Source organism: Trachypithecus francoisi, unplaced genomic scaffold (assembly GCF_009764315.1).
Source record: "Trachypithecus francoisi isolate TF-2019V2 unplaced genomic scaffold, Tfra_2.0 Lachesis_group0, whole genome shotgun sequence".
In the NCBI taxonomy this organism is placed as follows: Eukaryota; Metazoa; Chordata; class Mammalia; order Primates; family Cercopithecidae; genus Trachypithecus; species Trachypithecus francoisi.
The window spans coordinates 20,280,926-20,304,945 of NW_022681453.1; the positions used below are offsets into that span (position 1 = coordinate 20,280,926).

General features: G+C 56.0%; 2 protein-coding genes across 2 annotated transcripts in view; both read left to right on the top strand.

Moving 5' to 3' along the window:
* The window catches only part of DNAH1 (dynein axonemal heavy chain 1), an 88,465-nt gene that overhangs the window by 49,490 nt on the left and 14,955 nt on the right, over positions 1–24,020 (top strand). The window contains exons 33-55 of the mRNA XM_033209791.1: positions 437–586; positions 2,077–2,163; positions 2,272–2,458; positions 3,749–3,840; positions 4,022–4,176; positions 6,746–6,923; positions 7,834–8,028; positions 8,118–8,237; positions 8,444–8,602; positions 8,685–8,792; positions 9,906–10,046; positions 10,188–10,348; positions 10,856–11,013; positions 13,433–13,606; positions 14,148–14,186; positions 16,850–17,028; positions 18,151–18,381; positions 19,881–20,077; positions 20,558–20,693; positions 21,629–21,837; positions 22,103–22,274; positions 23,030–23,221; positions 23,578–23,688. Coding sequence (XP_033065682.1) covers positions 437–586; positions 2,077–2,163; positions 2,272–2,458; positions 3,749–3,840; positions 4,022–4,176; positions 6,746–6,923; positions 7,834–8,028; positions 8,118–8,237; positions 8,444–8,602; positions 8,685–8,792; positions 9,906–10,046; positions 10,188–10,348; positions 10,856–11,013; positions 13,433–13,606; positions 14,148–14,186; positions 16,850–17,028; positions 18,151–18,381; positions 19,881–20,077; positions 20,558–20,693; positions 21,629–21,837; positions 22,103–22,274; positions 23,030–23,221; positions 23,578–23,688 — 3,531 coding nt within the window. The remainder of the gene's footprint in view (positions 1–436; positions 587–2,076; positions 2,164–2,271; positions 2,459–3,748; positions 3,841–4,021; positions 4,177–6,745; positions 6,924–7,833; positions 8,029–8,117; positions 8,238–8,443; positions 8,603–8,684; positions 8,793–9,905; positions 10,047–10,187; positions 10,349–10,855; positions 11,014–13,432; positions 13,607–14,147; positions 14,187–16,849; positions 17,029–18,150; positions 18,382–19,880; positions 20,078–20,557; positions 20,694–21,628; positions 21,838–22,102; positions 22,275–23,029; positions 23,222–23,577; positions 23,689–24,020) is intronic.
* Positions 11,233–13,115, top strand: LOC117082786 (serine/threonine-protein phosphatase 2A 56 kDa regulatory subunit gamma isoform-like). The gene is given in 4 exon segments (XM_033209779.1): positions 11,233–11,859; positions 11,862–12,065; positions 12,068–12,186; positions 12,498–13,115. Coding segments are annotated over 4 exon segments (1,113 nt in total). The 5' UTR covers positions 11,233–11,687.

Sequence of the window (24,020 nt, forward strand, 5' to 3'; positions counted from 1 at the left end):
GGCTACGTCACTTATGCAAGAACACAATTGCTTAGACTCCAGGGACTGTGATTCCCTATGGCAGTCCCCTAGCCATGGAGGGGAGGCCTCAGGGCCTCAAACTTGTCCTCAGGGCATGGGAGAAGTCAGGCTGCCTAGGGATGTGGTGTGGAGGGGGAATCTTATGAGACCGGTTCGCCCTGGGCCTTCAGGAGAAACAGGAAAACAGGAGCCAAGAGGGGCATCTCCTGGGAGTCATATGGGGGCAGGTTTGGATCAACACAAAGGATCCACTCTAATGGCAGAGCTGCCAGCCTCAGGGGAGTGGAAGCCTCAGCTGTGGCAGGCTTGGTGCAGCAGAGAGTCCCAGTGCATTGTGGAGGAGGGCCGGGTGAAGCAGAGGGTGCTCTGGGAGCGAGCTCTGTCTGCTATTCACATGTGCACCGTGTGCCCCCAGGCGCTCTTCCGACCCGTGGCCATGATGGTTCCAGATTACGCCATGATCGCTGAGATCTCCCTCTATTCCTTTGGTTTTAATGAGGCCAGTGTGCTGGCTAAGAAGATCACAACCACCTTCAAGCTGTCTTCTGAGCAGCTCAGCTCCCAGGTGCCGTCCTGCCCTGATGGGGTTCCAGGGTCTGAGAACTTCTGCCTGCTCCCAGCCTCCAGGGCACCTGCTGAGGGCCAGGCTCTATGCCCGGTGGGCTTCTTACAGGCATTACCTTGTGGGCTTCTCCCAGCAACCCTTGGAGATAGGAGTTACGTGCCCATTTGTCAGTTGAGGACATTGAGGTCCTAGGTAGCTAAAGGTCTGACCAGGCTCACGCAGTACACAGCAGCGCTGGAGCAGGAGCCAGGAACAGATGCCCATCTGGCTAGTTCAGGTGCAAGAGCCTCGATCATTAGGGCACCAAGAGCTTCAGAACCCCAGGCTGGGGAGCAAGTGCACTTGGGCCTCATGGGGACCAGAGCAGGACACCAGGCTCTCCGAGCCTCCCAGCACCACCATCCTTCCACTCAGCGTGCTGAGCCCAGATTCTAAGGACAGATGGGGCGGCCCAGGCAGCAGTGCTGGTGGATGAGCTTTCCTGTTCAGCTTGGTTCCCAGGCAGGCCCCCACTTTGCAGCAGCAGAGACGAGTCCCACCTCTGGGCTGACATGCTAGCAGCTTAGTTTGTTTTCCATCATGATTTCAGAAAAATATCCCTGGTGTCACCCTAATGGGCCTTCTCTGGGTCACCTGCTCATCCATGAACACCAATGACTGTGGCCAGGGGTAATCAGTACTATCTTTGGCCAGATGCAGTCCACCAAAATCTATGAGCTAGAAAAGATGCAGCTGGTTACCAGGAAAAGCAGCGGCAGTTCATCACAGTGCACTCCTAGGTGCCGGCGCTCCCACACACCCTTCTTTCCAAAATGCTCCGCACCCCCAATCAGAGCAACTATCCCACATGGTTTTGGAAATGCACTCAACCCTTCCCAAGTAGAAATGACCCAAAGTCAAGCCCAGCCTCTTCATACGGCTCCAAGTCCAAGATTTCTGGAACATATGCTAGTCTATGGATTGGGTCTATATGGAGCCCTCTTGGTTGGGCACCATGGGGCAGAATGATTAACTATTTCCAACACACTTACTGTGTAATGAAGAAAAACAGGCTAGGGAAAAAACCACTGTCGTGTGGCCAAAAAGATGGGTCTGGAGAGATGTTATGGGAGAATGCTAGAAGGAAGCTCAAGGGCCATCAAGGCCAAGTTGATTGTTGCACAGATGGGAAACTCCTTCGTTCGCTTTTCCAGCACAGCTAGAGTGCCTCCCTGCCCCTGGCCATGTGCTGGGACAGTGACCAAAGGATGCAGGATGGGTATCGGATAAAGGAGGGGCTATCGGGACAGTAAAGTACAGGGTGTCTGGGGAGCCCAAAGAAGGGGCATCGGCCCAGGCTGGGCATGTAGGTGGTCCCAGCAGGTCTGCAAGGGAAGTGCTATGAGCTGGTGATGAGACTTGGCCAGCTGCCAGGTGGGAGGCAGAGTGTTCCAGGCAGAAGCCTTGGAGAGGGACAGTGCTCACCCATGCCTCCTTCTATATGGTGACAGGATCACTATGACTTCGGGATGAGAGCCGTGAAGACTGTGATCTCGGCTGCTGGAAACCTCAAGCGAGAAAACCCCAGCATGAATGAGGTGAGCTCCACCCAGCAGTGCTCCAGGAGTGGAACTCTGGGAGGGCTCCTGGGCAGCTGGAGGGCAGCTGGTCCACCGCCCTGAAGGCTCGGCTGGCACCTGCTGCAGGAGCTGATCTGCCTCCGGGCCGTCCGTGACGTGAATGTGCCCAAGTTCCTGCAGGAGGACCTCAAGCTATTCTCTGGGATCGTGTCCGACCTGTTTCCCACCATCAAGGAGGAGGGCACAGACTATGGCATCCTGGAAGAGGCCATCCGCGAGGCCTGCAGGAATAGCAACCTCAAGGACGTGGAGGGTGAGCCTTGGGCCCTGAGTGTTCATTGAGGGGCTGGCCCTGGCCACCTTGGAGTCCAGGTCAGGGAGACAGAGACAGGACAGTCCAGCCCCTGGGGCCCTCACACCTGGCCAAGTGTGCTGCAGGCCCAGGCTCTCAACCGAGCAATCCAGGGGCAGGGCAGATGTACTGGCCCAGTCTCCACCAAAACCCTCCTGGTGGTGGGGAAGCAGGCATTGTCCCCTTCCTGGGCCCTCCTTCCTGTGTGGGCTGAGAGCCCCAGGCTTCTCTTGGGCCTTGCTTCATTAGGGCCTGGCTCTCACTGGGGTGTGACTGGAGCTTCAAGGCCATGTTCTTTGCACCCCAGGCCACTTCACCACAGCCACCACTCACCTCTTCCAGAGGCCTCTTGGCTCTACCCCACTAGCGGGACTTGCCCATGTTCCTTGTTGAGTGACACTCCTGGCGTCATCGTGCTAAAGAAAGAACATTTGGGTCCTTCCTTCACTGACTTGTTGCAAAGGCCACCACGTGTCTGGGAGGGCTGTGGCACACACTGCCCTCAAATAGACTCCCTCTCATCCCGAACCTTCACCCCTCATAGTAGGATGAGGGTCTCAGTTCATCCCTAGCCAGCCACCCCCTCCAGCAGGTCCTTTGGTGGGGCTGCAGGGGGAGCTCCTCTGGGAAGCCATGGCCGGTCACCCTGGCCACTCAGGGCCCTCCTTGGGGCCCCGGGCAGTTGATATGCTCCTGCTCAGCCCTACAAGGCCTCTCCCAGGTGCCTTCCATTGTGCTTCAATTCCACATGCGGCTCGAATGCTTCCTCCTCTGGTCACCTCCTGCACCTCCAATAGGGCAGAGACCACCCTTCTTTGGCCAGAGGGAGGCATTTATTCCCTACCCCCGTGGACCTGGCCTCTGCCTGCGGGCAGCTGTCTCTATAGCTCCTGACTGACCCTAGGATCTTGTCTCTAGGAAGTTTGCTCATAGGAGTCAAGTTGGGGCCCGTGACAGCTGACACTGAGCAAGCTGGTGAAGGCTGACCACCTGACCAATGGCTGTGAAGGAATGGTGGTCACAGTGGAAAGAATGGCTGGCATTTACAGAGTTTCTACTCTGTGCCAAGTTCTGTGCTTAGGCTTCACCTGCCCTTTCCTATAATGTAGGTGCTACCACCATCCTCATTTTATAGATGAGGAAATTGGGGCTCAGGGAGTGCAGTGACTCACCCAAGGTCACACAAGCTAGTGGTGTGGCCAGGACCCAAGCCCATGCTCTGACCCTTGGACCCCATGCCATGTCCCCCAGGCTTCCTAACCAAGTGCATCCAGCTCTACGAGACCACGGTGGTGCGACATGGCCTCATGCTCGTTGGGCCCACAGGCTCCGGCAAGAGTACTGTAAGCAGAGCCAAGCTTGGCAGCCAGTGTCCAGACAGTGGGCCTGCAGGGGGTGCGGCTTCAGCAGGGGTTGGCCTCCATTTGTGCCCCTTGGCATAGAATACCCCTCCCCCACCGTGATCCCCAGCCCACTTCAGCCCTGCTCTCTGGGAGCCTCACTCTCAGGCGGTCCGTCTCCCAGTGTTACAGAGTCCTGGCAGCTGCCATGACGTCACTGAAAGGGCAGCCATCCATCAGTGGTGGCATGTACGAGGCTGTCAAATACTACGTGCTCAACCCCAAGTCCATCACGATGGGCCAGCTGTACGGGGAGTTTGACCTCCTCACCCATGAGTGGTGAGTGACCCCCAAGTCCCACCAGTGATGCCCTGCTCCCAGACCTCTGGAGGCTGTGGGCTGCAGACACCCCTCCCTCCATTAGCCCAGTGGAAGGCCAGGTTCTGCAGTCCAGCGTCTGGGATTCTATTCTCCATTCTACTTCCTTGCTGAGTGATTCTCCTCACCCCCCAGGCCATGGTTCCCTCGTCTGTAAAGTGGGGACAATAATGGCACCATGCTTATGGTAAGGCAAGAATGACTTAACATGCTCAGTGCCTCCGCAGTATCTGGCCATTGTCATGACCTGAGAGAAGCTGGTGGGCCCTCTCCGGGCCCCCGCTCCCAGGCCGGGGTGTGCATTTTAGGGGAAGTGCACTGAGATGGGAGAAGGGCAGCTGGATGGAGACTGCTGAGACATCAGAACCTGAGGGGCCTTTCTCTAAGGCTATTCTGTTTCTCCAGACAAGAGTCTCCAGTTCTCTGCTGGGGGTGTCTGCTTGGCTCCAGTGTTCTGGGAGCCCTGTAGGGGATGGTCACTGGGGAGGGACAGTTGCCCACCTTCCACAACATGAACCTGTACTGCTTCCCCCATTTCTGATGAAGATTCTCCCCCATATCCACTCCAGTTTCTTATGTAGGTAGGTGGGGGGACTACCAGAAAAAAGTCCAGTTTTTTTTTTTTTTTTTTTTTTTTGAGACGGAGTCTCGCTCTGCCGCCCAGGCTGGAGTGCAGTGGCCGGATCTCAGCTCACTGCAAGCTCCGCCTCCCGGGTTCACGCCATTCTCCTGCCTCAGCCTCCGAGTAGCTGGGACTACAGGCGCCCGCCACGTCGCCCGGCTAGTTTTTTGTATTTTTAGTAGAGACGGGGTTTCACCATGTTAGCCAGGATGGTCTTGATCTTCTGACCTCGTGATCCGCCCGTCTCGGCCTCCCAAAGTGCTGGGATTACAGGCTTGAGCCACCGCGCCCGGCCAAAAAGTCCAGTTTCTTATGTAGGTAGGTGGGGGGACTACCAGAAAAAAGTCCAGTTTCTTATGTAGGTAGGTGGGGGGGCTACAGACCAGAAAAAAGTCCCCTGTTAAAAAAAAATTATTCAATGAAACTTTTTTTTTTTTTTGAGACTCAGTTTCACTTTTTTTTTTTTTTTTTTTTTTTTTTGAGACGGAGTCTCGCTCTGTGGCCCGGGCTGGAGTGCAGTGGCCGGATCTCAGCTCACTGCAAGCTCCGCCTCCGGGTTCACGCCATTCTCCTGCCTCAGCCTCCCGAGTAGCTGGGACTACAGGCGCCCGCCACCTCGCCCGGCTAGTTTTTTGTATTTTTTAGTAGAGACGGGTTTTCACCATGTTAGCCAGGATGGTCTCGATCTCCTGACCTCGTGATCCGCCCGTCTCGGCCTCCCAAAGTGCTGGGATTACAGGCTTGAGCCACCGCGCCCGGCCTCAGTTTCACTTTTGTTGCCCAGGCTGGAGTGCAATGGCACCATCTTGGCTCACTGCAACCTCCGCCTCCTGGGTTCAAGCAATTCTGCCTCAGCCTCCCGAGTAGCTGGGATTATAGGCATGTGCCACCACGCCCGGCTAATTTTGTATCTTTAGTAGAGACAGGATTTCACCATATTGGTGAGGCTGGCCTCCAATTCCCTACCTCAGGTGATCTGCCCACCTCGGCCTCCCAAAGTGCTGGGATTACAGGCGTGAGCCACCACACCCGGCCCTCAATGATACTTTTTAAAGCATGCTGAGGAAGAACATATTCAGGAGCATGGCAGGCACAGGGACCACTGCACTGGGGCCTTGTAGTTAAGGGGAGAGACCGAGCTCTGAATACAGCATGGGTCAGTGGGAATCTATAGTCAAGGGGCAGGGTGAGCATCAGTGGGTGGAAAATCCAGAGGAAACATCAGTGGTGAGGGGGATTCTGGCTGAACCAACCTAACAGGATTCCAACTGAAGGCAGGCCTCAGGGTAACCAGACATCACCTGGGGGTGGTGTAGGTAAGGAGCCTCAAGAGTGATCAGATATCAAGGGTTCTGGCTAAACTGACTTAGCAGGGTTCTTTGCTGAAACTGGATTTTACAAGGATGTGCATATATGGACACCTAGGAGAAGGTTCCAGAGCCTAAGGCTGGACCAAGTACAGTATCTTTGTCAGCCCTACCAGCCCCTTCCCTGGTGTGTGCTGCCTCTGAGGTCTGAGCCCCCTGGGTTCTGAAGCAGGACCTGGCCACTTCTCACCACACTGCTTTCTCTGCTCTGTCATTTACCCTCCTCCATCCCTGTCTATTGTCTTCCAGAGCTGCGCTGCCTCCATCTCTGCTGTTGCCTCCTCCCCTGTCCCTTTTTCCTGTTGGGATTCCACCTTTAATGGGGTTTCAGCAGGGCAGGGACATAAGCATATGTTTTCATTATACCATGTGACACCAAAAATTCCCACTTTTCCTATTATAATTTTTAAAAGGACAAAGAGATTGAAGGAAAATGTAAAGCAGAGCCCGCCCACCCGGGGGCCAGGCTTCCCTGGGAGCCAGCTGTGCTCGAAGCACAGCCTCCCTGATGTCTCCAGCCCTCTCCTCCCTGGCGCTGCAGGACAGACGGGATTTTCTCCTCGCTCATCCGGACCGGGGCCATCGCCTCCGACACCAACAAGAAGTGGTACATGTTCGATGGGCCAGTGGACGCCGTCTGGATTGAGAACATGAACACGGTGCTGGATGACAACAAGAAGCTGTGCCTCAGCTCTGGGGAGATCATCAAGCTCACGGAGGTGCACCCACCTGTCCACCTGCCCACTCTCCTCCAAGGCTGGGTGGGCCTGGAGGCTGCACCATGCTGGCCAAACTCTGCCCCCTCACCCCTTTCAAGGCCATGGGTGCATCTCAGGCTGTCACCGTGACTCAGCAAGAGCCCTCCTGCTAGCAGGAGCTTAGGCTCAGCTCCTAGTGCCCCTCCCTGGCCTGAGCTCCCACACCTCAGGGTGTCCCACAGTTGTTCCGAGCACCCTTTACACAGACCCTCTTTCTGTTGTGTTCTGAGCCCAGCAGGATGCCTGTCCCACTGCTCCCCGGTTGATGCTGCCTCTTGCCTCCCAGGCCCATTTTCAGTCATGTTGCCTCAGTAGGGTCAGGTGTGGTCAGGTGTGCATCTGGTCCTGGCAGTGTGCCGGGGTCTGGGAGATGCCTGACACAGACCACCATGGGGACCTGCCTGGTGTATGAGGGGCAGTTGTCAGAGAAAGAAGGATGTGGCCTGGGCACAAGAGCAACTCACAGGTCTACACTGAGTTCAGCTCCTGAATCCTTCTAAAAGCAAATAGCTGGCAGTCAATGTGGACCTGTGTCTGTGCACAGGGGTTGGGGGAGGGCTCTGGAGCAAGATACACAGTTCCCATCAGATGTCCCCAGGCCTCCAGGGACCTCAAAATGCCCTCACCCCAGTCTGGTCAGCGAACTCCAGGAATCTCCTGGCTTGGGGTCCTCCTCAGGGCTCCAGGGAGAGCCACATTATCAGCTGAGGACCCAGCGGTTCCTGCATCCCACCCAGCACTGCCCCTGCCCCACAGCCTGCCCACATCGCCCACTTACAGGATGTGCAGCCCCTCCCTGCAGCCCTGCAGCCCTTTCTCCAGGCCTGGGGACTGGCAGCCAGCCCACTCATGTGGTTCGTCTTGGCACCAGGCAATGACCATGATGTTCGAGGTACAAGACCTGGCGGTGGCTTCACCAGCTACGGTCTCCCGCTGTGGCATGGTGTACCTGGAGCCCAGCATCCTGGGGCTCATGCCTTTCATGGAGTGCTGGCTGAAAAAGCTGCCCCCCTTGCTGAAGCCCTACGAGGAGCATTTCAAGGCCCTCTTTGTCAGCTTCCTGGAGGTGAGTGAGGCCATGGGTATGCCTGACCCGGCAGGGCAGCAGGGCACTGTGGCTGCCAGCCATGAGAACCGGGTGCCTGCTCCCTGCAGGAATCCATCTCCTTCGTTCGGTCCTCAGTGAAGGAGGTGATCGCCTCAACCAACTGCAACCTGACCATGAGCCTCCTCAAGCTGCTGGACTGCTTCTTCAAGCCCTTTCTGCCTAGAGAGGTACTGGTCCCTCTCCCCACACTGCTCTCCTTGCTCTCTGGGGTCTGAAAGAGAAAATTGGATTGGTGGATCACGAGACCACCTGTCCAATTGGCTGTAGAGAAACAAAGCTGTGTGGCAGAGGTCAAGACATGCCCCTGCTCCACTTCTTCAGGCCGCTTGATACTGTTCCTGTCTCAGCCTGATACTGTTCCCTTCATCCCCAGGGCCTCAAGAAAATACCCTCTGAAAAGCTGAGTCGTGTGGCAGAGTTGATTGAGCCCTGGTTCATCTTCTCCCTGATCTGGAGTGTGGGTGCCACTGGGGACAGCAGTGGCCGCACCACCTTTAGCCACTGGCTAAGGCTCAAGATGGAGAACGAACAGGTGAGAGCCGGCAGCCCCCGGGGACCAGGAGCCTCAGCCCTACCGGGCCTCACAGTCTGCTTCTCCTCCTGGTTCCTGGCAGCTGACTCTGCTCTTCCCAGAAGAGGGGCTGGTGTTCGATTACAGGCTGGAAGATGCGGGCATCAGTGGCACCAATGACAATGAGGATGAAGAGGAGGAATACAAGCAGGTGGCCACAGGCCCTCCCCAGAGACTGCACAGGGAGGGTGGCTGCTGTTCCCACAATGAATTATGGCCACACAGGGAGCGGTCACATTGACGGCCACCAGGTCTCGGGTGGAGGTTATTTACATCATCCCATGAATCCTCATGGTCCTGTAGAGTGGTTACTGTTGTGCTTGTTTTCCAGATGTGGCAGAACTGTACTTGAATCTAGGGCTGGGCTGAGAGGGGAGACGTTCCAGTACCTCCCTTTCCAGCCATACATACTGCCTCTTCCACATTGATGCGGAGCCCAGGGACTGCCCACCTCAGTTCCACTTAAAAGCCCCATTTTCCCCGAGACTGGGCTCCCCAGGGGTGGGGGGCAAGCTCTTGAAGCCTGCTTTAGTGTCCTCATCGCTGCTATCAGCTAGCAAGGGCTCCAGGAGCCCACCCTCATCCCAAGGTCAAGACCCCAGCCCAGGAGGACAGAGGTGGAAAGGTGTCTGCAGAGACCTGTCCATTACTGTGCAGGGTCCCGCCGGGGGCTCCCAGGGCGCATTTGGGTCTAACAGTTAGGACTGTGCCCAGTGGGATGCATTGGTTTGGCTGGCTGTAGTGATCCCCCCATCAGGGGACATCTGCAAGCTGGGTCAGGGCTGCTGTGAGCGAAGGGATTTGTGCAGGCAGGGACGGTGATGGGAAGCCTGGACCCAGTGGCCTCTCAGCTTCCAGCTGATCCAGCGCCCATGGTTCTGGCCCCCACATTTCTTGGGCAGCCTGAAACTAAACAGCAAACACCTTTGCATTCTGGGCTGTTCAGTTCTCGGAGCATCTCCTTTCTGCAGAGACTCAGGGCCTGGCAGTCCTTAGGGAGCCCCCCAACCTGGGCAGGGAGAGCCCTCCTATGCAGTTGTGCTCAGTCCCCATTCTTGGCTGTTTGTGCTGGGAGTTACCCTCCCCATGCAGAAAGCAGGGCACAGGACTTTCCATTTCTGCCGGAAGCAACCCTGCACCTGGACCCTCTTGCCAAAGCCCAGCCGTGCAGCTCCTGGCCCTTCTGCACTTGGCCATGGGGCTGCAGCCAGGAGTGGGGCAGGAAGGGGTTCCAGGCCCACCGCCGAGCCACCTATGATTCCAGGTTGCCTGGGTGAAGTGGATGGACTCCTCAGCTCCATTCACCATGGTACCAGACACCAACTACTGCAACATCATTGTGCCCACCATGGACACCGTGCAGATGTCCCATTTGCTGGACATGCTGCTCACCAACAAGAAGCCCGTGAGCACCCCCAGGCCCTGCCTCCACCGTCCCCAAGGCCTACACTGGGGTCTGACCAGCCTCCCACACTGATGCAGGGGCAGCTCCTCCTGTGCACCAGGCCCACTGCGTGCTCCTTCTGTACCATCCCCGCTCTGCCAGGTGCTGTGCATTGGGCCGACAGGCACGGGGAAGACACTTACCATCTCTGACAAGCTCCTTAAGAACCTGGCACTGGAGTACGTCAGCCACTTCCTCACCTTCTCAGCCCGCACTTCAGCCAACCAGACCCAGGACGTCATTGACAGCAAACTGGACAAGAGGCAAGGCACCCCTCCCTCCTTCGTCACCCCTGCGTCCCCCCAGTCTGGCCTACCCAGCTGCTGTCTCACCTCTCCACCGAATTATGCTCCTGGATTTGCCAGAAACCTCCCAGGAGGAGCTGGCAGCCCCCCAAGGGGCCCAGGGTTCCCTCACCGACTGCTCCAGAGCCTTCCCTCTATCAAAAATTCTTACAAAGCTAGTCAGCGGGTGGGTGCTCGCCCTGGCTGGGCCCTTGGACAGGGCCCTGGGTCTGTCTGTGAGAAGCCTATTGTCCATCTGCCTGCGAGGTGAGACTCACTTTGAGGGAGCTCAGACTCAAGTCAGCCTGTCCCAGCTGTCCCAGGACACTCAGAACAAGGATGAGGGTGGGTCAAGATATCTAGCAATTTGGAGGAGGCTGAAATTTAGCAAGGGCTTCCCAAAGGCAGAGCTGCCACCCCGTCGCCCCGGATTCTCAGAGGACCTGGGGCCTGTGGGTGCTGGGCTCACACAGCCTCTCCCCTCAGGCGGAAGGGTGTGTTTGGACCACCTCTGGGGCGCAACTTTATCTTCTTCATCGATGACCTGAACATGCCGGCCCCGGAGACCTACGGCGCACAGCCACCCATCGAGCTGTTGCGCCAGTGGATGGACCACGGCGGCTGGTACGACCGCAAGATCATCGGTGAGTGTGGCTGGCCTGGCTCGCAGGGCAAGGGCTGGGAGTGCTGTGCAAGGGCACAGGAGGCACAGCACTGAAGGCCTACAGTACTTTAAGGCACCCACAAAAATGTTGTAATTTATCTTAAAATTAAAGGGGGGCCGGCCGGGGGAGGGGTGGAGAGACGCCGCCACCATGGCTGCCACAGTCTCTGGGGGTCTGAAAAAGGTGAAGCGAGAGCAAGCGAACGACTCAGTCCCCAGGCAGCAGCAGGGGCGGCGGCGGCCCGCTCCAGCCATGTGGAATAAAAACAAGAAGGAGAAAGAATCACCAAAAGCAGGGAAGAGTGGAAAAAGTTCAAAAGAAGGACAAGACGTAGTAGAACGTAGTAGAATCAGAGCAAATTTCCGTCAGGAAAAACACCCTTGTTGCTGTCCCGTCTACAGTGTCTGCTAAAATAAAAGTACCCATCTCTCAGCCCATAGTGAAGAAAGACAAATGGCACAATTCTTCAACGTTTAGTGCAAGCAATAATAGACAACTTCAAAAACTACCATCCTTAAAAGATGTTCCTCCTGCTGATCAAGAGAAGCTTTTTATCCAGAAGTTACGTCAGTGTTGCATCCTCTTTTGACTTTGTTTCTGATCCGCTAAGTGACCTAAAGTGGAAGGAAGTAAAACGAGCTGCTTGAAGTGAGATGGTAGAATATATCACCCATAATCGGAATGTGATTACAGAGCCTGTTTACCCAGTAGTCCATATGTTTGCAGTTAACACGTTTCGAACATTACCACCTTCCTCCAATCCTACAGGAGCAGAATTTGACCCAGAGGAAGACGAACCGACGTTAGAAGCAGCCTGGCCTCATCTACACTTGTTTATGAATTTTTCTTAAGATTTTTAGAGTCTCCATATTTCCAACCTAATATAGCAAAGAAATACATTGCTCAGAAGTTTGTATTGCAGCTTTTAGAGCTCTTTGACAGTGAAGATCCTCGGGAGAGAGATTTTCTTAAAACCACCCTTCACAGAATCTATGGGAAATTCCTAGGCTTGAGAGCTTACATCAGAAAACAGATAATATATTTTATAGGTTTATTTATGAAACAGAGCATCATAATGGCATAGCAGAGTTACTGGAAATATTGGGAAGTATAATTAATGGATTTGCCTTACCACTAAAAGAACAACACAAGATTTTCTTTTTTTTTTTTTTTGAGACAGAGTCTCGCTCTGTCGCCCAGGCTGGAGTACAGTGGCTGGATCTCAGCTCACTGCTAGCTCCGCCTCCTGGGTTTACGCCATTCTCCTGCCTCAGCCTCCCGAGTAGCCGGGACTACAGGCGCCCGCCACCTCGCCCGGCTAGTTTTTTTGTATTTTTTTTTAGTAGAGACGGGGGTTTCACCATGTTAGCCAGGATGGTCTCGATCTCCTGACCTCGTGATCCGCCCGTCTCGGCCTCCCAAAGTGCTGGGATTACAGGCTTGAGCCACCGCGCCCGGCCAAGATTTTCTTATTGAAGGTGTTACTACCTTTGCACAAAGTGAAATCTCTGAGTGTCTACCACCCCCAGCTGGCATACTGTGTAGTGCAGTCTTTGGAAAAGGACAACACCCTCACGGAACCTGTTGTGATGGCACTTCTCAAATACTGGCCAAAGACTCACAGTCCAAAAGAAGTAATGTTCTTAAATGAATTAGAAGCGATTTTAGATGTCGTTGAACCATCAGAATTTGTGAAGACTATGGAGTCCCTCTTCCAGCAGTTGCCCAAATGTGTCTCCAGCCCACACTTCCAGGTGGCAGAGCGAGCTCTCTATTACTGGAATAATGAATACATCATGAGTTTAATCAGTGACAACAGCGCAAAGATTCTGCCCATCATGTTTCCTTCCTTGTACCGCAACTCAAAGACCCATTGCAACAAGATAATACATGGCTTGATATACAGCGCCCTGAAGCTGTTCATGGAGATGAACCAAAAGCTATTTGATGACTGTACACAACAGTTCAAAGCAGAAGAACTAAAAGAGAAGCTAAAAATGAAAGTACAGGAAGAAGCATGGGTTAAAATAGAAAATCTAGCCAAAGCCAATCCCCAGGTACTAAAAAAGAGAGTGACATGAAAATGTCCAGGGTTACTTGAATGTTTTTATAAGATTGGAGTATGTCTTCACCTTGGGGGGGGGGCTCAATTTCACTAACATTGTATACGAAAATGTCTGCAATAAAAAAGTACTTTTAAACTTTGTAAAAAAAATTAAAGGGGAGGAGGATGAATTTTTAGGGCAAAGAAAAATTTTCATGTGTAATATTGATGTATTTGTCTTTATTCCAATACTGTTCTAAAGTATAATTTTGAATTTTTGTATGGCGAAGGGGCCACCAAGGTCATAATGCAGCCCTGGCCAGGGCCCTTCCTGACTTCCTGCCCCTACTCCAGGCGCCTTCAAGAACCTAGTGGACATCAACTTCGTCTGTGCCATGGGCCCCCCAGGTGGAGGCAGGAACACCATCACCCCACGGCTGATGCGTCACTTCAACTACCTGTCTTTCGCTGAGATGGACGAGGTCAGCAAGAAACGCATCTTCTCTACCATCCTGGGCAACTGGATGAGTGAGTATTGGTGGGGGTGAGCATGGACAAAGGCAGAAGCCCAGGCCAGGGAGGCCACACCAAGGACAGCTGGGTGGCCAGCAGAAAGGGTGGAGTGGTCAAACCATGACTGCAACCCCGGCTTCACCTCTCACTCAGCTGTGTGACCTTTGGCAGCTCATGAATCTCTCTGAGCCTGTTTCTTCATCTGTACCTACCATTCCAGGTTGTGAGGGTTAAATATGATAGTGCATGTAGAGCACCTAGCGTGAAGCCTGGCACGTGGTGATTGCTGGATGTATGATACACATAGATACGCACTCACTCACATACATACATATGTATACATTAGTACTTGCCCAGAAACTCTGGGGGAGGCATGTTACTTTTGTAAATCAGGAGAAGCCACAAGATAGGATGGATGGAGTGTCTCTGAGCCTTTATGGAGTTTGGGGAAAAGCTTACCCCAAGATGCTGTTTCCCCTACCATCTCACCTGGCCAGGGTAAGCAGCAGGATGTCCACCTAACCCCAAGCCCCGTGTCTCTCCCTCCATCCTCTAGATGGACTCCTTGGAGAGAAAAGCTACCGGGAGCCTGTGCGTAAGTGTGGGCCTGGGTGGAGGCCCAGGAGGGCCTGGGTGGGAAGGGGGCACTGGTTCCAGGAGGAGCTCTGGGCTCTGTTTGGATATGTTGAGACTGGGACCAGGCGCCGTGGTGAACCATCCTCAGGTTCATGCGGAGACCTTGGGCCACTGGGTGCCAGAGCAAAGGCTGACACAGGCACTGGCTGCCCCACAGGCTCATTCACCCATTCTTAGAGTCAGCCAGCCCTCCCATGCCTATGTTAGTGTCCAGCTGATGATAGATGCAAATTAAATGCAAAATGGATGCATGAATAAGGGAATCCAACAAACTCCCAACCTATGCGAAGAATCAGAACTCCAGGGAGCAGGTGTGCACAGGAAAGCAATGGCTGCGGGGCAGACATTGTGATGAATCTGCCCGTCGTCGCGGCAAGGCAGCTGACCACTGCAGTCCCTGTCCTTGCCCAGGCCTGCCTCCTCCCCCTGCCTTCAGCTGAAAGAGGCTGTCAGGAGACAGCTGCCTTTTGGGTCTGCACCCACCTGCTTACCTGCGCCCTGCCTTCCCTCCTGTGGCTGGGAACGGACTGCTGCTCCATGGCAAAGCCCAGCCTCCTCCTGGGCCTGCCTGGGAATGCGGCTCCCGTCTTCCCCACCAACACCAGTGCTCCCTTCGCCATTGGGTGGCCTTCCACAAACAAGCCCCATTCTCCATCTTAACCACCAAATGCAAAACAGCCTCTCTGGGCCCCCTTCCCACCTGCCCCAGCCCATCACTCTACCTCTCTGCTCACCTTGATAGCAAAACTCCTGCAAAGCATTGCCTCTTCCCCCTGCACCCACCCTCCCCTCCCACTTTCCTGTGAATGCCCGCCTCACCCTCTGAGAGTGCTGTTGTCACTAGTGGCCTTCTGTGGCCAGACCAGCGGTCAGCCCTTGTCCTCGCCTTCCCGGGGGTCAGTAGTGCTGGCTGGCAGACATCCCCTTCCTGCCACAGGCTTCTCTCAGGCCTCCCCCATCTCTGGCTGCCCATTCTCAGATGGCCTGGGCTTGGTCTCCAGCCTCTTCTCCCTCCAACCACACTCTCTTCCCTCTTCTCCCTCCAACCACACTCTCCTCAGACAGTCCCATCCCACCTCTGACAGGGAAATCCATCTTTGTGCTGGCAACTCCCAAGTCTACATCCTTCAGCCCAGACCTCTCCCCTGAACACCTGGCTCCACATCTCCCCTGGGATGTCCACAGGGTAGCTCAGGCCGAACCTGTCTAGAGCCAAACTCCCAAGTGCCCTGGTCCCCGCACTCTTCTCATCTCAGGCTTTGGCAGCTCCATCCTTCCAGGTGCTCCAGACAAGATGGAGTCTTGGCACCATCCTCCATGCCCCCTTCCCTCACCCCACAGCTCACCTGTCAGGAGTTCCCATAGGTTCTCCCTTAAGAATCCATCTCGATCGGCCACTGCTCACCACCCTGTCCTCGCCCACCTGGCCAGTGCTGCAGCCCTGCTATGGTCTCCTGGCAGCTGCCTTCTCCTGCCTAAGGTCTATCTTCTGCTTAAGGGCACAGGGACCCATGAAATCATTACATCAGGTCACATTCCTCCTCTCTTACCCATCGCACCCAGGCAAGAGCCCGGGTCCTGACAATGGTAGGGAAAGCCATCCTCAGTTCGCCCCACCTCGTCCTCTGATCTCACTGCCTCCTGCTCACCCCCTCATTGCTGGTCCTTAACATGCCAGGCCTGCTCCCACCTCTAGGCCTTTGCCCTTGCTTTACCCTCTGCCTGGGACAATTTTTCTCCAGTTATGTGCGAGTTTGCATCTCACTTCTTTGCTTGACATCCCCTTCCTCAGTGAGGCCTCCCCCAGCGTTGCTGTAAAATCGCCCCCAAGCCCAACCCTGGCCATCCCCAGGCCCCTCTCCTGCTGCGGGGCTGCCCGTAACCCTTGACACCTGTTTGCTGTCTTTGTTACTTGCTAATCCACTCATTGTCAGCCTCCCGACAAGAATGTCAGCTTGAGAGTGAGGAGTATGTCTGTTTGGGTCACTCTGTGACCAGTGCCTGTGTCAACAGACAAGCCCCTCTCCTGCCCTTTCTTTCCATTTTTTCTACTTCTCACCAAGTTTCCACTGACAGAATTTGAGTTCCCAGCACAGAATTGGATAGTTTTCAAAGAACAGGCTGATAGGTGTGTGAGTGGTGAAAATGCAGGTTGAGGAGTGGGCAGCCCTGAAGTGGGTGGTGAGCCCGCAAGGTCGGGGGTGTGCTCCAGGCCTCCCCACGCCCACCCTTAGGCATCTTGAGGCCTATGTGGACCATGAGACCCTCCCCACATGTGGCTCAGAGACGGAATGTTCAGGTCTGGGCACAGCCCCCATAGGACAAGGCAGTAATGGCCCCGCCCAGCACTGACCCCACAAGCGCCCCCAATTCCATGATGAGTCCCAGTGCTCCGACAGGCCATGTCGGCATAAAGATATAGGGGGGTGCAGAGCAGGAGATTCTTCACCTCCCCCACACTGGGGACATCCGAGACGGAGCCAAAGGGTACGCGGAATCCAAGCCTGAAGGCTGGGGAAGGGGCTTAGTGGGGGGCACAGCAAAGGCAAGGATGTCAGGACCTGCAGAGGCAGCAGAGGGAGCTCCTGGCATGTGACCCAGGCCACTCTCCTATTCCTCCAGCCGGGGCCCCCCACATTGCCCACTTCACGGAGCCCCTTGTGGAAGCCACCATCATGGTGTATGCCACCATCACCTCCCAGCTGCTGCCCACTCCAGCCAAGTCCCACTACACCTTCAACCTGAGGGACCTCTCCAAGGTCTTCCAAGGCATGCTCATGGCTGATCCAGCCAAGGTCGAGGTGAGGACCGGGCAGGCACCCTCCCCAATGCCCACACTGCTCTCCCCATCCTCCCCAGCCCTACCAATCTCAGGCCTTCCTGCCCAAACAGGAAGCCCTGAGTGGGGCTTCCTGGAACATGGGGATGCCAGGCCCCCCAGAGCCTAGCCTTGGTGCAGCTGAGCCCAGTCTTGTGGGTTGAACCCACACCTGGAATGGTGGCTGAGACAGGGATCACATGAGAGAGCCAGGGCAAGACGAGGGAGAAAGAGGGCTTCTGGTGTGGGCCCTGCATGTGAGAACACTTGAGGGACAGTGAGCAGGGTGCCCTCTGGGAACCAAAAACCCCCAGGTGGAAGGAGGGGGAAATGTAGCAGGGAGCCAGGTGTTAGGAGCACTGGCAGGGATGGGGCCAGGCGCTGGACACGGTGGTGGGGGAGCATGGAGCTTAAATTTGTTCTAATGAGGAGCTGTGTGGGTGGGCGGGGGACAGACCTGCACTTTGGAATGGGACTGAGTGGCCAGTGTGTGTGTAGCCCAGGCTAAGGAGATGGAGTGAGCAGAACAGAAGCTGGCCCTGGCCTTGTAGCCATGTTTATAGCCAACAAAGTCTACAGAAAAGGCTGGGAGCTTTCGGAGGGCAGTTCTGCCACCCAGGGAGATGCAGGGAAGCTGGGACAGAGGCAGCAGCAGAGATGGAGAGAGGGGCAGGCTCAGAGGAGATTTGTGGGTCATGTTGGTGTGGCTTGGTGGGTGGTTAGATGTGGGGTGTTGGGAAGGTGTTAGGAGAATCAAGCATCCCTCGCAGGCTTGGGGTTAGGGGAGCCACAGGGGGCTAAATGGTGGAAGTGAGGTGCTTGTGACAAGCTAGCAGAGCCAGACACCCAGGAGGCACTTGGCCAGCTGAACTCGGAGCTGAGGCATGAGGAGGCCCAGGCAGCACTGTGCAGTCCGCCGCATCCTCAGCCAGCCAGCAGTCGCACTTGCCAGCAGCCCCCGCACACTGTGCCTGGGCTGTGGTAGGAGAACCAGGCTCCAGTCAGGGCCCCAGGAACTGGGGTCCACCCTCCCTCGCCTGGTGCTTTGAGAGATAGCTGAGGGCTCGGGAGCCAAGGACAGGCACCGATGCTGGGGCTACCACAGGACCAAGTGCAGCTGCTGCGACTATGGTATCATGAGAACTGCCGCGTGTTCCGGGACCGACTGGTGAATGAAGAGGACCGCAGCTGGTTCGACCAGCTCCTCAAGCGCTGCATGGAGCAGTGGGAGGTGACCTTCAACAAGGTGTGCCCCTTCCAGCCCATTCTTTACGGGGACTTCATGTCACCAGGCTCCGATGTCAAGTCCTACGAGCTCATCACCAGTGAGAGTAAGGTGAGGAGTCCAGGCAGGCGCCCTACCCCTGGTGGGGTCCTCTTCAATCTGCCTCCCTGGGCCCCAGGCCCCCTGCAGTCACCACTCACAGACCACCACACTGTAACCAGGGGGCCAGGATGTGGGGTAAGAAGGCCAGCTCCAGGAGACTCCCGGCATGCCCTCGCTTTCTCTGGGTACCGTTTTCTTCGCTTATCTCTGAGAACTAGCCTGTGGTCCAGCTGAGATGGGCCCTAGACATAGGGGCAATCATCCCTCCACAGAGGGCTGGGTTGGGGGGCCTGGGGCCATGGTTCTCAGTCAGGACCCCAGGGAGGCAGGGAAGAGGCCTCATTTGGTGGTCCCAGAGCTGCATGGCTGAAGCAGGCCTCCTGACAGTTTCTCTCCATACGCACCCTTCCCTAATTCCCAGAGCTCCCGCCAGGGTCCCAGGGTCAGCACACCCTGGTGAGCCCCAGAAGGAGCAGGCAGGGCTCTGAGTCACCTCTCAGGCCTCCATGTGTCCCTGGGTCAGGCCTCATGCAGGGGGGCCTGGCTTCTTAAGGCCCAGCGTCCCCACCATGCACAGGAGAAGCAGGGTATGCTGTGGCAGGGGAGCTCCCCGTCAGGGAGGGCCCCAGTACCTGGTGCTCTGACCAGCTGAGCCCATGGCTGGAGTCACCCCAAAAGTGGCAGAAAACAAGTTCCTACAAGGGACTGCCCCCAAGCCATCCCTAGATTGGACTGGTTGAGATTCCAAAGAAAGAAGCATTAAATTCCAGGGTAATCAGTCCAGAGCATTTATTAGGGGAACTCACTTACCAGGGAGAGCAGAGATGTTCTAGCTCAGTATGGTACGTCTGCAACGAGGGAGTCATATGAGTTATGGAGTTCACGTGAGGACTGAAGGAATTTGGGTGGGCTGGGGCTAGCTTCTATGTGTTTCACATGTGATATGCTTGATCCCTCAGTGGGTTTTGTTTTTGTTTGTGTGTGTGTGTGTGTAACTGAGTCTTGCTCCATCACCCAGGCTGGAGGGCAGTGGCACAAACTTGGCTTACTGCAGCCTCCACCTCATGGGCTCTATCAGTTGTCCCACCTCAGCCTCCCGAGTAGCTGGGACCACAGGCACGCACCAACATGCCCAGTTAATTTTTATTTTTATGTTTTTTGGTAGAGGCAGAGTTTTGCCATGTTGCCCAGGCTGGTCTTGAACTCCTGTGTTCAAGTGATCCTCCCGCTTTGGCTTCCCACAGTGCTGGGGTTATAGGCGTGAGCCACCGCACTAGGCCAATCCCTCAGTGTTTAGAGCAACAACCTAAGCAAGTTTATCAGTGTCTGGAAATGTTCAGCTTGGGCTCGAGCCTGCAGGGGAAACATGCAGCTGGCCAGGTCACAGGGTGGTCAAGGCACCCGTGCGTCTCGGTCAAGACAGAGAAGAAAGCAGGTGGGTGCGGGGAAGCGGGGAGACCTTACAGTAAGAGAAGCCTCGCCTTCCCCATCCTCGCCTTGGTGCGCAGATGATGCAGGTGATCGAGGAGTACATAGAGGACTACAACCAGATCAACACGGCCAAGCTGAAGCTGGTCCTCTTCATGGACGCCATGAGCCACATCTGCCGCATCAGCCGCACCCTGCGCCAGGCGCTGGGCAATGCACTCCTGCTGGGCGTGGGTGGCAGTGGCCGCAGCTCCCTCACACGGCTCGCCTCGCACATGTGAGGGCCTCCGAGGCGTGCTGGGCAGTGGGTGGCTGGGGCTGGCTGGTCGGTTTAGCCCATGCTTTTGTACAGTGGTAGAGGCCTCAGGCAGCCCTGAAGCACACCCGCACAGCCCACAGGCTTCTGGAAAGACTAGTAGCAGGACCTGGGCTGCAAGGAGAGGCAGCAGCAGTGCCCTGTGGTGCTATGGGGAGGGAAGTGTAGAGCAGGCATCCCAGAGGGATTACTAGGGGAGGTGGCCAGGGCTGCTCTTAGAATCAGAGCTGGGAGGATGGAAGGAAAGGGCATTTGGACCGAGGGAACAGCTTAGGCAAAGGTCTGGAGGCAAAAAAGCAGGTTCAGGGCCTGAAGGGTCTGCAAGTCTGCTCAGGATGGGAGCAGAACTCCAGGTGGTCGGGGTAGGGTGTGGCCACCCACCACCTTTCAGCGCCTGGCCCCAAGCCCCTAGCATGCTTCAACCCAAACTTCTGCCTCCAGGGCCGAGTACGAGTGCTTCCAGATTGAACTATCCAAGAACTACGGCATGTCCGAGTGGCGCGAGGATGTCAAGAAGGTCCTGCTCAAGGCGGGCCTTCAGAACCTACCCATCACCTTCCTGTTCTCAGACACCCAGGTGCCACTGCCACAGCAGAGGGCAGGGCTCGGGGGGCTGGACACAACCCCATCTGAGCATAGCATCCCAGAAGGTGGTCAGTCCTTCATGCCCAGCTCACTGTCAGTCAGGGCAGATCTCAGAAGAAACCGCCAGGACCAGGCGGGGCCACAGATGGGCAAGTTGAGAGCATGAGACCAAACCCAACCTCTCAGAGCTAAGGTGGGGCATAGATCATCACTCATGCCCCAAGGGTAAAGAAAGCCCTGGTAGCATAGCACCCCACTCACTGGCCAATGGCATCCCACCTCAAGGACCACAGGGCTTGTCCCCAAAGTGCTGGGGACCCATGGCTTCCCTGTTCCCTCTTGGAGTGACATGAGGCTTCTCCCTAGACCTCTGAGAGGTTGTCTAGGGTCACAAGACAGAACAGGCTTCCATCTGGCTGGTGGTCAGGGTTGGGCCCAGGGGCCCAGGCTGAAGCCCCCGAACGTGCCCCACCCTGGACAAAGGCCCCTCTGCTCGCAGCCCTGTCCTAACCCCAGAACTCCCTTCAAGGCAGCCACTGTGTGAGTCAGGAAAGGGAGGATGCCATCTAACACAAACCAGGCCCGGGCTGTATGAGATGGGCAAGGACCTATCTCTGCCCGTGGCCATGGTTTCCTCTTGTGAGTAAACTGAGGCATGGAGAGGGGTGAAGAGGAAGATGCCAAATCCCCCACTGAGGACCCAGGGTCCTGCCACAACCCAGTGGTTTTCACAGCTTCTGTACGGGGGCAAATCCTAGACTATGAATACAGGCTAGTCTCTTATGAGGTCACTTGTGTGACTCTGGGCTTCTCTGAGCCGTAGTGGTACAGTCTGTCAAATGGAGCTGTTGTGAAGGTCCAACAAGACTATGGTCATGAAGTCCAACTTGCAGGGGCTTAGCTCCCCAACCCTTCAATCCTCCCCAGATCAAGAACGAATCCTTCCTGGAGGATATCAACAACGTCCTAAACTCCGGTGACATTCCCAACCTCTATACCGTGGACGAGCAGGACCAGATCGTCAGCACCATGCGGCCCTATGTCCAGGAGCAGGGCCTGCAGCCCACCAAGGCCAACCTCATGGCTGCTTACACTGGGCGTGTGCGCAATAACATCCACATGGTGCTGTGCATGAGGTACAGGCAGCTGTCGCCAGGCTGCGCCAGGGCAGCGGAGCTGGGTGTGTACAGGGGTTGGCCCCGGGGACACTGGACGCCTCGTGCTGGAGCCTGAGATGAGGAGACGCAGCCCTGGGCCTGGCCATCGTGTCGTTGGGCCCAGGCTGTTGTGCTGCTGTGTCCTGGCTGCCATGCCACAGGGCTGTGCAAGGGCCCTGGGTCCTGGGCTCCTGGGGGCACTGGTCAGTGTCTCTGGACCTCATTTGGATTTCTGGCTTTCCAGCCCCATCGGAGAGGTCTTCCGAGCTCGTCTGAGGCAGTTTCCTTCCCTGGTCAACTGCTGTACCATCGACTGGTTTAACGAGTGGCCGGCAGAGGCCCTGAAGTCTGTAGCCACCATGTTCATCAATGAGATCCCAGAACTGGAATCCTCCCAGGAAGAAATCCAAGGACTGGTGGGTGTCTTGGTGAAGCTCAGGCCCTTGGGGAGAACTGTTTAGTTTGAGGCGTGGGCTCAGGGTCACCAAGGTCTGGGTGAGATTCCCAGGCCCACCACAGAGGGTAAGCTTTTGGTCAGGCTGTATTTCCTGTCTAAGCCTCCGTTTCCTCATCTGTAAATGGGCAGTGCCACAGGTCATCACGATGATTAGAGTGCTGGGAACACAGCTGCATGGGTACTGTTTCCCTTATTTCCTGAGGGCTTCATGGTGCTTTCTTCCAAGAACCCCCTGATAGAACTCCAGAGACCACAGATGGGGATGTAGATTTGCCTGGTTCAACCTGAGACAGTGACAGTCCCAACATTTCCCTACCCAGCTGTGCTGAGGCCGTGGGCCCTCTCTCCCCCTAGATCCAGTATCTGAGGGGGCAACCCCTCAGGGCTCTCAGAGACAGGCAGGTCATGGGGGCTGTGACAAGACCACTGGGCCAAGAGCTGGGAGAAACCTAGGTCCAAGTTCAAAGCCAGCCCTGCCCTTGATAGCTATGTGAATTTGAACTAACCTCTGGACTTCCCTGGGCCTGGGGTTTTTCATCTGCACAAAAGGTGACCTCGACCTGGAGGTCGTGAGGCTCACAGAGTGAGTGTGAGAGGCACGGAGGTTCCTGCTGTGGTCCCCTCCTCGGCCCAGGCTGCAGTGGCTGTGGGCACCCAGTCCCTGTCTTTCTTGGGGCCTCTACCAGACCGGCATCCATGGTCTCACTCCCCCAGATCCAGGTCTGTGTGTACATCCACCAGTCAGTGTCCAAGAAGTGCATCGAGTACCTGGCAGAGCTGACCCGCCACAACTATGTGACCCCCAAGAGCTACTTGGAGCTGCTTCATATTTTCTCCATCCTCATCGGGCAGAAGAAACTGGAGCTGAAAACTGCCAAGAACCGCATGAAGAGCGGCCTCGACAAGGTGGGCCCAGGCGAGTCCCTGTGGACAAGGCCAGCTGCCTGCAAGCTACCCGCTCACTCAGCCCTAACTCCAGGGTGACACCACGCTCGGCCTTTCAAACTGCAGCCCACATTGTTGAAGTGGGTGGCTTCCCCCCTCGTCAAAAGCACAAAAGTTGCCAGTCAAGGGCCAGGCCAGAGCAGGGCACCCCACAGATACTTGGGGGACTGATGCCCTTCCTCTGGGGTTGTCTGGGCAACTTGAGGGCCACTGAAGCTGCCGGCCACAGCCTTTCTCTCATGAATGAGGGCGGCCCAGCAGGCCCTGTGCTCTGTCCCCTGCCACACCTGTTTTCCTCTCTGTGGCCCGACCCCCAGCTGCTGCGCACTTCTGAGGACGTAGCCAAGATGCAGGAGGACCTGGAGACTATGCACCCCCTGCTGGAGGAGGCTGCCAAGGACACCATGCTCACCATGGAGCAGATCAAGGTTGGGGTGCTCCTGAGCCCCTCCCTGATGCCTGACTGTGAGGCAGCTCAGCACCCCCACACAGGCACAGGCTTGCTAGCTGCCTGGTCCCCACAAGTCATCTGGCCTCCTTGTGCCCCAGCTTCCTCAATCAGTAGCCATCCATTTAGTCATGGAATGTTTGCCCGGTAGCTCTTCTGTGCTAGGCACTGCACTGGGCAGGGGGTCAGTGAGGAGCAAGGCAGAGGAATCCGAACGATTCCAATAACCACAACCCGGAGTCTGCCCAGCACAGGGCCCCGCGTTGGAGGGCCCGATCCTCATAGCAGACCTTGCAGTTTGTATATTCCTTA